Raw genomic sequence first — 13,936 nt, 5'->3', positions numbered from 1 at the left:
AACTCAGGATCAGTAAAGGATAAGTAATGTAATGTATGTACACAGTGACCTCACCAGCAGAATAGTGAGTACAGCTCTGGAGTATAATACAGGATATAACTCAGGATCAGTACAGGATAAGTAATGTAATGTATGTACACAGTGACTCTTCCAGCAGAATATTACATGCCCCCTGGTGGCCAGTGAGAGTGCTGCAGTGGTGACTTATCTCCTTGGGTTTTGCAGGTACACAGCGGCCAGTGTGATTGACATCGCCAGCAAGTATAAGCTGCTGTGGAAACTTCCCCTGGAGGACGTGGAAGTTGTGAAAGGTTTGTCTCCAGCTTATATGTGGTTCCGCCATGGGACATCATTGTTTACAATTCTAGGTTCAGGTCTCCATCTTTTTTTCAAAACCTTAATCTGGGTTTGAAATCAAGTAAAGTTACACGTCCACAATAATTACTGCTGAAATCCATCTACCTTATCACATAATCTCATCTAATGCAGTTACATCCATTGCGGCACTTACAATCCTGGCTGCTAATGGATGTATCCCCTGGTACGGACAGAACCCAATCTAACAGTTTAGTCGAGACCCTATGATGAACTTTAGCACCAAGTGGATAGTGGACAATACATCCCTTATGTCCATAATGCAGGACAGCAGACACTGAATCATCAGTGTTTTCCAACCAGGGTGCCTCCAGCTGTTGCAGAACTGCAGCTACCATCATGCCCTGACTTGGCTTGCTGGGAGTTGTAGTTTTGCAACAGCTGGATGCACCCTGCTTGGGAAACACTGGTTAAGATTCTGAGGGGGTCATTGCAGCACTTGTGCTCTGTGTAATTGTTCTAATGCTGGTTTATATGTGGTTTGATGTAGCTGAGCTGGATTTATCTTTTAAAGAAGCAATCCCAGTTTTTTTTTTACCATATCCTGCACACTCACCATCACTAGTCCTACTATGCCGCATGTTTTATTTCAGCACAGCTGCATCCATGCATTTCATTATTGTAACTGGGTCATGTGATTACCAGCCTGACCCACAGAAAATCAAATGACATAATGTGGTCAGCTGACTTCCTGTGATCTACAGGATTACATCATCATCACCCTCTTGGCAGCTGCTGCATTGCTGCTGCTATCTCTATATGATCTAGATATATAGTAGTTATACACCTCTCTTTCAGCTCTATCTGTATACTGCTGCTATCTCTATGGGATCAGGATAAATAGTAGTTATACACTTCCCCTCTAGCTCTATCTGTATACTACTGCTATCTCTATGAGGTACGGTCAAAGGTGAATTATAACGGAAGACTACCCATTGAATGGGCCGAAGAGCAAGAGCTCTTTAACGTCTGCTGACAGAACCACCCATCTTGGCAAATCCAGACTACAGTCAGCCGTTCCGGCTGTACACTGATGCCAGTTTTGAAAGTCTGGGAGCTGTCCTGTCCCAAGTCCAGGATGGACAAGAGCTAGCAATTGCCTATGCCAGTCATAACCTGCGAGGAGCAGAGAAGAACGATGCCAACTACAGCTCGTTTAAATTGGAACTGCTCGCCCTGGTGTGGGCCGTGACTGAAAAGTTCAAAGACTATTTAGCTGCCACGCCATTTACTGTCTACACGGATAATAACCCGTTGGCCCACCTTAACACTGCCAAGTTGGGTTCCATTGAGCAACAATGGGCTTCAAGACTGCCCAATTACAATTTCACTATCAAGTACAGAATCGGCAAGTCAAGCGTCAATGCCGCCGTACTGTCTTGGATGACCCCCTGCGAAGAACCACCTGTCGAAGACGTGTGGGGAGACATGGAGATGCCCCCCTTTTATCAATGGTTTGTGAACCAGAATGTTGTGACCACCCTGATGGATGGTGAACCCAGGTCCGAAAAGTTTAAAGAAGACCTGCATACGTGGAAGACTCTTCAGGATGAAAGTCGAGTCAAGGGGGGTCTGTTGGAATACCTTCTGGCGAAAAAGGTACCAACCCATCTACGCCGGGCCCAGTGTGATTATGAGTTGAAACATCTGTTGTACTGAAATTGTTTGGATCCGGTCTCTGTTGATCGGATTCTGGTTCCCCGAAGAGACGCGGAGATGGTCCTCAACACATACCATGACCAGTCGGGACACTTTGGAGTTCATAAGAACGAAGCTACTGTCAGACGAAGATTCTATTGGATCGGAATGCGGAGCAACATTGAGAAATGGTGCAGTGAATGTGCAGTCTGTAACGTCACCAAGAATGTGCGCAAGGATGCAAGAGCACCCCTCACTCCATCCAGAGTGAAAGGCCTAACCAGTTGGTTGCGCTAGACCATGTCAAATTATCTCCTACCCATTCCGGGTATACTTATGCGCTCACCATGGTGGATCATTACTCCAGATGGGTTGTCATTGTACCCGTCAAAGATCTCACAGCCAAGACAGTGGCCCAGATGCTTTACTCCAATTGGGTGCAAATCCTTGGGTGTCCAGAGTCTGTCCTAACGGACCAGGGAACGGCCTTCAAGGCCCAACTCTTCCAAGAGTTATGCCAATTCCATGCCTGCAAGAAACTCCAGACTACTGCTTACCACCCCCAGGGGAACGGGCTCTGTGAGCGCATCAATCAAGTCTTTATCCACATGTTGCAAGCAGCCTCTGTGTCAAGACAAGAAGAGTGGCCCCGACTGCTGCCCAAATTACTGGAGATATATAAATGTTCCATTGTTCTACGGGGTATACCCCTTTCTACTTGATGCTGAGGTGACATGGGCAGCTGCCTAAAGACCGGACATTTGGGCTCCAGACCCCATTCAACAACTCTCCGCAAGCCTCCTGGAATGGGTCTTTGACCACCAGAAAAAGATCCAAGAAACCAAAGAAATTGTCAGCAAGAAGATGGGCGAGGCTCAACCGAGACAAGAAGAGGATTATAACTGTCATGCCTCTGCCAAACCACTCCAATTGGGCAATAAAGTCTGGCTACAAAAGTTTCCAAGGAGCACCAAGTTAGACTGATGTATACGAAGTGCAAAACCTGGGTATGAGCCGCAAGTCGTTCACTGGAATCGAATCGTTATGTCTCAAAGAAGACCTACCAGTGCTCCCAGCACCGCCTCCTCCAGCTGTCAGACCTGCGAGAGAATATGTCCCAGGCGAGGGAATCCATCCATCTATGGATTTCCCCATGTTTTCTCCAAATCAGCCTGCGATCTTCTGTGTCTCACCAACCCCGGGGCTGGTTCATCCCACACTAGTCTCCATGCCAGTCCCAGTCTTGTCACCATTGGCTCCAGCCTATACACCACTCTCCAGAGTGCCAACCCTGTCTCCAGCCTCTCCAGCACAGATGCCAGCGACTCTGGGTCCAGCCAGTCCTGAACTAATACCAGCTCCTGAGTTTGCTGAGGAAGAGCCAGCCGCAGCTCCAGAAGTCCCAAGAGCTCCAGAAATCTACAGAGTTCCAGATTCTCCAGGGGTGGTGTTGTGCAGATCCCAAAGGTTAACACAAGGACAAATACCAGCTAGATACCATGAATAATAGTACCCTATAAAACTTGTCAGTACAGTATGTCATCTATTTCAATCAGTCTAGCATATTCAAATGCCAATGTCATGTGTATTGTGTATAAACTAGCCCAGTATAATAGCTAGTTAGGACTGTAGCCAGGATGTATAGTACCAATCCACAGTTGTCTAATGTACACATCTAATCATTTTTTCCTGTCCACATGTACAGGGTGCTCTACTGGCCAGAGGGTTCCCCTGAGATATATATAAAAACATGTATAGAGTTCTGGGGAGAAGTAGCTAGTGCCAATGGGCCCCAGCAGCTAAGGCATTGGGTAGAGACCCTCGGCAGCCCAATCCGCACCAAATGTGTTTAAATATGCTTAATTGTATTGAATCTACAGTTGCAAGGTTTATAAATTACCAGATGTTTACAAATTTATTCCCAAAGGAGCATGTATGGAAATTTTCACAAAGTGCTACGTGGACTCGTCCTTTGTTTTTGTTACTCATATTCATACCTGTGAAGGACATTCTACAATAATGCCCCAGGAACTGTAGTCATCACCAGGCCCCAGTGGCCACTTTCCGTCGTCCGCCCTCCAGGACCGGGTGCCGCGGATGGTTGTGTTTAAGAGGGGGGGGGTTTGTCGTGGCCCAGTACAGGAGTTATACCCCTGTACCCTTGCTGCCCTGTCATGCAGCCTACCTGCAGTGTCACCTGGGCCCCCGACACCTGTCCCCTTATGTATATATATTTTCTGGAATGTGTTATACTGTAAAATGTATGAGTGTTATTGCTTTAAGAAATGTTAACACGCCCCCTCCCGTAGGCTTGCATTGAGGGGCGGAGCGTGACGTCACACGGGGGCGGAGGCGTGACATCACACGCTGCCAGCCCGGTGGTTGCCTGTAATCAGACCCGGAGCGAACACGCTCTCCGGGGACTGATTACAAACGGGGTGCCGCGTGCATGATCCCGGGGGTCCCCAGCGGCGGGACTCCCGCGATCAGGCATCTTATCCCCTATCCTTTTGATAGGGGAAAAGATGTGTAAGCACCGGAGAACCCCTTTAAGGCCTCTGAAGTATATATAAATATATTAGTGGACCTTACAGAGATCTCTCCCATAATCTATTTATACCCAGGACTGTATCTATAACAAGGGGGCATCCTCTACGTCTTCAGGAAAGAAGGTTTCTACACCAGCACAGACGGGGGTTCTTTACTGTAAGAGCAGTGAGACTGTGGAATTCTCTCCCGGAGGAGGTGTCATGGGGAACTCTGTAAAAGAATTTAAAGGGGTACTCCAGTGGAAAACTTTTATTTTTTTTATTTTTTTAAATCAACTGGTGCCAGAAAGTTAAACAGATTTGTAAATTACTTCTATTAAAAAATCTTAATCCTTCCAGTACTTATTAGCAGCTGTATACTACAGAGGAAATTTTTTTATTTTTTGGATTTCTTTTCTGTCACAACCTTAGTGCTCTCTGCGGACACCTCTGTCTATGTCAGGGACTGTGCAGAGCAGGAGAAAATCCCCATAGCAAACATATGCTGCTCTGGACAGTTCCCAAAATGGACAGAGGTGTCAGCAGAGAGCACGGTGGTCGTGACAGAAAAGAAATCCCAAAAGAAAAGAATTTCCTCTGTAGTATCTTGGCATTGCAGTCATTATTGCCCCCGTGCCTACCCCAGGATCCAGCTGTATACCTTCAGGTGGTATTGAGGATAAACCACCCCCTGGCATCACGAATACAAGGGGTTAATGCCAGGTTGTATTGAGGAAGGCTGCATTGAGAAGCTTGAGAAAGGCTGCATTGGCAGCTGAAACGTTGCATTTGTATTTCTAATGGATTAAAGCTACCACGTTTTTTTTTTTTCACTTGAATTGAGTGCTGCAACCGCTTTATTTCTTGCCTGCATTGGGGGACCAGTGACCAAGGTCCAATTGGCTGCCTGCACCAGTCATTCCTCTCTGTGGTGTGCTGCCCTCCGCTATATCTTTGTATACTGCTGCTGCTATCTCTATATGATCAGGATATTTAGTAGTTAAACACCTCCCCTCCAGATCTATCTGTATACTGCTGCTGCTTTTTCTGTGGAATCAGGTTAGATAGTAATTATACACTTGCCCATAAGTTGTGTTCACTCCTCACGTTTATGCAGCGTTTTTTCTGGTTTTGCTGTGATTTTCCCCAAATTGCAGCAAATATTGTGCTGTTGTACAGTAAATGTGCGAATCACAGTGAATGGGCCTCATTTACTAAGCTGAAACCGACCAGTTTTTGTCTGGTTATTTTGGCGCAGAGTGTCTGAGACATATCTGCGCCAGTCTGCAACAGTGTGCGCCTGAAAAATCCAACAAAGCCGAAAAGAGGACGTGGTCTGTCCGAAAATGGGCGTGGACTGTCCAAAAATGGGCGTGGTTTCACAACCCGACCGATTTACTATTGAATTCACAGAAAATCCTGTGTGTAAATGGCTGGAAATATCCACCTAGAAAAAGCTGCTCAGAAAATGTTCCCGACTTTTCCCAGTAGTAAATAGAGAGGAATCCTTCAAGTCTGAAACAAGTTTTCCCACTAGTAAAAACCCAAAACTCTTAGTAAATGAGGCCCAATATGTCTTATTTTTCCGCACAATTTTGGAAAATTTCTGCAAAATACAGCCATAATGCAGTAAAAATGTGAGATAAATGCACTAAAGGTGCAGTGATGGGACTCCACACCCTCTCTCTGCAAAGCCAGAGGATTTATGGGAAATTTAAGCATTAGGTAATAATTTCAGTGATGAAATTATAATTAGTGTGGCTTAAAAGCCCATGTCTGCCACATCAGCTATGCAAGTGTGGTGACCCAGTACAGAATAACGTGTTCTTCTATACTCCTGCCCATCCTGTGTGCCAGATGCTGCTTCAATGTCCGTCTTGGGCCCACATTCCCGAGGACTCTATATTTCACTATATTATAAACTGTTATGCAATGGTTAATATATTGATATTTTCTATGTACTTGTCACTTTAAACCTGTTGTTAAGGACCTTGTTGTTTGGGGAGTATGCAGAGGTGAACCATGTGACTTATCTGCCCAATGGGAATGCTCAAAACCTGCTCCTTATATAGTGTAACCAGAGTTCAGTTTTGCAGTAGAGTTGCTGAGGTACAGTTTGGTGAGGTGTGGAGTCTGTCTGGGAGGTGATTCTGAAGGAGGTCTGAGGCCTAGTCCAGCAACCACGTATCTAGTACCAGTTAACCCTTGCGTCTGGGTGAAAGTCAAAGCCTGGTGGGAAGCACTGAAGTCCGGGGATCAATTCAAGTCCAGTCAGTCACGTTAGTTAAGTCCAAGCAACTACAGTCTAGCATGGGCTGCATACAAGTCAAGTCAGTCATATACAGCACAATCAACTAGAAGTCCCAGCCGGGGCCGGACTGGGGATTAAATCCAGCCCTGGAAATAATTGCAGACCAGCCCCACAGCATCGCGTCAGCCATCGGTAGCCACACCTAGATTTATCCCTTTACAGTACTATATATATATATATATATATATATATATATATATATATATAATATTTTTTTTTTTTTTTTTCCTTGATATATATTTCAAAGAAATAAATTGCTACTGTATTTCACTATGCTGGAGCAATTTATATATGTGTCAATTTTCCATGCATTATAATACTGAATATGTCTATATAAGTCATACATTTACCAAGTAACAATAGTATGGGAGGAAAGGAATTATTACCATCACACTGTAACTGACCAAGTCCTCTATACTTAGACTGATATTAACAATAGTGGCGCTATAAAAAGGAGGAGTATTATCACCATACATATTACCATCATACGGTTACTGGCCAAATCCTGTATACTGAGACCAATATTACCAATAATACCAGTATACAAGGAGGAATATTATCACCATACATATTACCATCATACTGTTACTGACCAAATCCTGTATACTGAGACCAATATTACCAATAATACCAGTATACAAGGAGGAATATTATCACCATACATATTACCATCATACTGTTACTGACCAAATCCTGTATACTGAGACCAATATTACCAATAATACCAGTATACAAGAAGGAATATTATCACCATACATATTACCATTATACTGTTACTGACCAAATCCTGTATGCCAGTGTTTCCCAACCTTTTTCGGCTCGGGGCACCCTGACCGAAGTTGACGAGCAAAAAAAAAAAAAAAAAAAAAAAAAAATATATATATATATATATATATATATATATATATATATATATATATATATATATATATTTAAAGCTGCAATGCACACAAATTCCAATATCTATTTATCAGTGGGTATTTAGTTTAAAGTGCTGCTTTATACAGCAACTCACATGTGACATCTTCTCTGATCAGCGTCGTTCTTCTGGTCCTCACCATTTCTTCCAGCCACAACTCTTCACCGTTAAACCTGCAAAACAAATCTATTAGGCTCCGCACTTTACCAGAATTTTACAAGTGAAGAGGAATACAGGGGTGTATAGGTGTAAAGGGGTAACAGAGGGGGTAGGGGGTGTACATTAGAGACAGGTGTGTAGAGGAGTATATAGGGGTGAAAGAGGGGTTTACAGTGGTGGCAGAGGGGTGTACATGGGTGACAGAGGGATGTAGAGGAGTGTACATGGGTGGCAGAGGGGTGTAGAGTAGTGTACATGGGTGACAGAGGGGTGTAGAGGAGTGTACATGGGTGGCAGATTGGTGTAGAGGAGTGTACATGGGTAACAGAGGGGTGTAGAGGAGTGTACATGGGTGGCAGAGGGGTGTAGAGGAGTGTACATGGGTGACAAGGGTATAGAGGAGTGTACATGGGTGGCAGAGGGGTGTAGAGTAGTGTACATGGGTGACAGAGGGGTGTAGAGGAGTGTACATGGGTGACAGATTGGTGTAGAGGAGTGTACATGGGTGACAAGGGTATAGAGGAGTGTACATGGGTGACAAGGGTATAGAGGAGTGTACATGGGTGGCAGAGGGGTGTAGAGTAGTGTACATGGGTGACAGAGGGGTGTAGAGGAGTGTACATGGGTGGCAGAGGGGTGTAGAGGAGTGTACATGGGTGACAAGGGTATAGAGGAGTGTACATGGGTGACGGGTATAGAGGAGTGTACATGGGTGACGGGTGTAGAGGAGTGTACATGGGTGACAGAGGGGTGTAGAGTAGTGTACATGGGTGACAGAGGGGTGTAGAGGAGTGTACATGGGTGGCAGAGGGGTGTAGAGGAATGTACATGGGTAACAGAGGGGTGTAGAGGAGTGTACATGGGTGGCAGAGGGGTGTAGAGGAGTGTACATGGGTGACGGGTATAGAGGAGTGTACATGGGTGACAGGGGTGTAGAGGAGTGGACATGGGTGGCAGAGGGGTGTAGAGGAGTGTACATGGGTGAGGGAGGGGATTATGGATATGGGTGAGGGAGGGGGGATGGACATGGGTGACATCTTCTCTGATCAGCGTCGTTCTTCTGGTCCTCACCATTTCTTCCAGCCACAACTCTTCACCGTTAAACCTGCAAAACTATTAGGCTCCGCACTTTACCAGAATTTTACAAGTGAAGAGGAATACAGGGGTGTATAGGTGTAAAGGGGTAACAGAGGGGGTAGGGGGTGTACATTAGAGACAGGTGTGTAGAGGAGTATATAGGGGTGAAAGACGGGTTTACAGTGGTGGCAGAGGGGTGTACATGGGTGACAGAGGTTTGAAGAGGAGTGTACATGGGTGACAGAGGGGTGTAGAGAAGTGTACATGGGTGGCAGAGGGGTGTAGAGTAGTGTACATGGGTGACAGAGGGGTGTAGAGGAGTGTACATGGGTGACAGGGGTGTAGAGGAGTGTACATGGGTGACAGGGGTATAGAGGAGTGTACATGGGTGACAGGGGTGTAGAGGAGTGTACATGGGTGACATAGGGGTGTAGAGTAGTGTACATGGGTGACAGAGTGGTGTAGAGGAGTGTACATGGGTGGCAGAGGGGTGTAGAGGAATGTACATGGGTAACAGAGGGGTGTAGAGGAGTGTACATGGGTGGCAGAGGGGTGTAGAGGAGTGTACATGGGTGACGGGTATAGAGGAGTGTACATGGGTGACAGGGGTGTAGAGGAGTGTACATGGGTGGCAGAGGGGTGTAGAGGAATGTACATGGGTAACAGAGGGGTGTAGAGGAGTGTACATGGGTGGCAGAGGGGTGTAGAGGAGTGTACATGGGTGACAGGGGTATAGAGGAGTGTACATGGGTGACAGGGGTGTAGAGGAGTGGACATGGTGGCAGAGGGGTGTAGAGGAGTGTACATGGGTGAGGGAGGGGATTATGGATATGGGTGAGGGAGGGGGGATGGACATGGGTGAGGGGGGGGATGGACATGGGCGAGGGAAGGGGGGGGGATGGACATGGGCGAGGGAAGGGGGGGGGATGGACATGGACGAGGGAAGGGGGGGGGATGGACATGGGCGAGGGAAGGGGGGGATGGACATGGGCGAGGGAAGGGGGGGGATGGACATGGGCGAGGGAAGGGGGGGGATGGACATGGGCGAGGGAAGGGGGGGGGGATGGACATGGGCGAGGGAAGGGGGGGGGGATGGACATGGGCGAGGGAAGGGGGGGGGATGGACATGGGCGAGGGAAGGGGGGGGGATGGACATGGGCGAGGGAAGGGGGGGGGTGGACATGGGCGAGGGAAGGGGGGGGTGGACATGGGCGAGGGAAGGGGGGGGTGGACATGGGCGAGGGAAGGGGGGGGTGGACATGGGCGAGGGAAGGGGGGGGTGGACATGGGCGAGGGAAGGGGGGGGTGGACATGGGCGAGGGAAGGGGGGGGTGGACATGGGCGAGGGAAGGGGGGGATGGACATGGGCGAGGGAAGGGGGGGATGGACATGGGCGAGGGAAGGGGGGGGTGGACATGGGCGAGGGAAGGGGGGGGTGGACATGGGCGAGGGAAGGGGGGGGTGGACATGGGCGAGGGAAGGGGGGGGGTGGACATGGGCGAGGGAAGGGGGGGGGTGGACATGGGCGAGGGAAGGGGGGGGGATGGACATGGGCGAGGGAAGGGGGGGGGATGGACATGGGCGAGGGAAGGGGGGGGGGATGGACATGGGCGAGGGAAGGGGGGGGGGATGGACATGGGCGAGGGAAGGGGGGGGGATGGACATGGGCGAGGGAAGGGGGGGGGATGGACATGGGCGAGGGAAGGGGGGGGGATGGACATGGGCGAGGGAGGGGGGGGGGATGGACATGGGCGAGGGAGGGGGGGGGATGGACATGGGCGAGGGAGGGGGGGGGATGGACATGGGCGAGGGAGGGGGGGGGATGGACATGGGCGAGGGAGGGGGGGGGGATGGACATGGGTGGGGGGGGGATGGACACGGTACAGTACCTTAAGCAAGTCACTTTTCTTACCCATTCTTCCCCTCTCCGGCAGGGCACCGACTCAGGGCTCCGGCAGGGCAATCATTCACTGCGCCGCAAGGGGGGAGGGAGACCCTGCGGCACGGGTCACTACACCGGCCCGGCGCAGCTTCCGCACACTTCCCCTCTCTGGGCCGCAGGGGGAGGGGGAAGCTAAGGGAGGCTGGGGGACGTAGGGGTACGCTGAGGCCTAGAACAGCGGCCCCTGATCATGTGACTCCTCCATGTGACTGATCACATGATGGTGACATCATCGCAGGTCCTGTTACAGCTTCCGGCGCGCGCACACAAACTTCCCTCCCCCCTGCGGCGCCGGGGAGGGAAATAAAAAAAAAATAAAAAATCACAGTTGGGAATCACTGCACTCTGGATGCGCAGGTACTGGGTTGAGTGGCGGGGCTGGGAGCCTACAGCTCATAGCTCCGCCTCTCTGTGGCCGCTTCACCCAAGGTCCTGACTTAGTGTCAGCACCTTGTGTGAGTGAGCAGCCACTGTGTTGCCGCACACAGGCCGGCCCCTGCCGGCCCACTGTGCGGTCGGCCTACCGGAGATTTTCCCGGTATCCCGCTAGGCCAGTCCGGCCCTGGTCCCAGCAAGCCGATAAGCTTCCCTAAGTTCACCCTGCATCTCCTTCACGCTAATCTGCGCTGTAACGGATCTTTCCAACCTCAGTAATGCAAGCCAGTTATCCGTAACCTTGCGTCAGAGTAATTATTTGCCCTGTGCCTGGCACAGGTGAAGCTGGCCTACCTCGGTGGTGTATAGGTCAACCACACCCTGGCGTTACGAAAAGGTTAATTCACACATTATCCTCACCCGACACCACACAAGAACCTCTTTATTATTTTCTAATAATAACCTATGGAGTGCTTCTTTAAAGCGGTTCTCCGGTGCTCAAGCGTTCTGAACATTTTGTTCCGAACGCTCGGAGCTGGAAGCCGTGATCGTGACATCACCCTTTTGACGCCACTCCACGCCCCCTCCATTCATGTCTATGGGAGGGGGCATGTCGTTCGACATGCCCCCTCCCATAGACATGAATGGAGGGGGGTGGTGTGACGTTAAAAGGGGCGTGGCTATGACATCACGACCACTGCCGCGGGAACCCGGTGTTTGTTTAGAACACTGGGTGCTGTGGGATATCGCAGAGGGCCCCAGCGGCAGGTCCCCCGCGATCAGACATCTTATCCCTTATCCTTTGAATAGGGGATAAGATGTCTATCAGCGGTGTGCCCCTTTAAGTTAGGGAGTCAAATAAGTTAGAAAGTTTTACCTCAGATGAGGCACTGTAATATTACAACCCAACCTTACAAATGGCGGACTGTATGATGATGGTTGTAGTATAATATTATATATAATATTATTTTGCTTGTATATCTAGTGTAACGCACTGAATAGGTTTTCATCCTTTTGGACAGGAACGTCCCAAACCTCGAACAGGGACAGCATCCAGAAGGCCATCGGCAGGCTAGATGAAGATCTCAGCACCATGGGGCAGATCAGCAAACTCTCCGAGACCCTCAGCTTCCCGCACCAGGTCAGCAAACATGATAGTCAAGAGTTTTCAAAGATTTTACTAAGAAACTGGGAAGATTTGGGGAGACTATGTTGGGGGGGGGAGGAGGGATTCTTATCCAAATCGATGGCCGTGGCTGGAGCTGCATCATGGTAAAAATTATTTTTGTTGTTGAAAAGTTTTGGCTGTTTTTGGGGCGGTAGGCCAACATCATTCCATGGGATTGGTGGGTACAAGTGACTACCCAACAGTAACACAACACGTGTGATGTGATGTAGTGTCCTAACTAGAGCTCGTCCTCTCCACGAAGAATGAAATCTCGCCCTCACCGCCGCCGCTGTAAACAAGTTAATTATCGTGTTATGGAGCGTGAGCAAATATAATTAGGATTTCATAGTGACGCGCACGCACCGCCATGTCTAGACACGACACGATAAACATAGAGAGGGAGAAGCGTATAATGGCAGCGCGCGTTCTGCTTGGAATATTCAGTAACTGCAAATACTTTGAGTTCTGCTCGATCATATATATTCGGGTCCGGGTCACTTCCTCTCCAGCATGCTTGTAATAAAGACGCCCAAAGGAAACGTATGCCAGAAACAATCCCATCAGGGGCAGGCTGGCAAATTTTAGCCTAGTGGTCAAGCACTCAGTACCGGCCCGCCTGCCTCCCCATATTCCCCCACAACAGTGTGGTGGCCCAGTACAGGAGGTGTTACCCCGTACCCTTGCTGTCCTGTCAGGCAGCCTCCTTCAGTGTCCCCCGGGCCCCTTGCACCTGTTTCCCCCCTGTACATATGTTCTGCAGTGTATTGTATTATAAAATGTGTTGTTTCTTTAAGAGTTATGTCATGTGATTGTTACCCAGGAGGTACCAGTGACCAGGTGATCCCAGGGGTGACCTATGGGCTCCCTGCTAGTCTCCCCCATATAAGCCCTGGGTGGAGCTTCTCTCTCTTCTGCTGAGGTCCAGTGCAGTCTTGTCTAGTGTGTGTATCCAGAGTGTTGGAGACCTCAAAGTCCAGTCCTGCAGCCGCCATCAAGTCAAGTAAGATAAAGTCACAGCTTTATGAGTCAAGTCAGTCCCTGTCATCTGTCATGTCAGCGTGGTCTGCATTCAATTGTCCAGTCCTACTACAAGTCCCAGCAAGTCCTTAAGGTCTCTGCGTCACTGGTCACCTCCTTGGGCCCTGGATGAACTGTATTGACTTTACCATCTGTCTACCCTCAGTAAAGCTACCGTTGTCCGTAACTTGGCATCAGAGTCTTTATTGCCCCCGTGCCTAGCCCAGGATCCAGCGTTATACCTTTGGTTGGTTTTAGGCTAAACCACACCCCTGGCGTCACGAATACAAGGGGTTAATGCCATCTTCCCCTAGGGTAACAACATCTGCCCTCATCACACCCTCTACCACAACAGCACTAATAAGGTATATAACAACAAAAATACTTATATAACATTAAAGGACATCTGCAGCGCTCATACATAAAA

At 48.9% G+C, this 13,936-nt stretch overlaps 1 protein-coding gene across 2 annotated transcripts in view; it reads left to right on the top strand.

The window, feature by feature from the left end:
• Positions 1-13,936, top strand: part of ARHGEF17 (Rho guanine nucleotide exchange factor 17) — a 294,467-nt gene that overhangs the window by 248,376 nt on the left and 32,155 nt on the right. For both annotated transcript variants that reach the window (XM_056561223.1, XM_056561222.1), the window contains exons 10-11: positions 226-311; positions 12,347-12,465. In XM_056561223.1, the coding sequence (XP_056417198.1) occupies positions 226-311; positions 12,347-12,465 (205 nt within the window). The remainder of the gene's footprint in view (positions 1-225; positions 312-12,346; positions 12,466-13,936) is intronic.

The sequence above is a fragment of the Hyla sarda genome, chromosome 2 (assembly GCF_029499605.1).
Source record: "Hyla sarda isolate aHylSar1 chromosome 2, aHylSar1.hap1, whole genome shotgun sequence".
Lineage (NCBI taxonomy): Eukaryota > Metazoa > Chordata > Amphibia > Anura > Hylidae > Hyla > Hyla sarda.
Note: the sequence above shows the minus strand (reverse complement) of the source record. Positions and strands in the feature narration are given on the sequence as shown.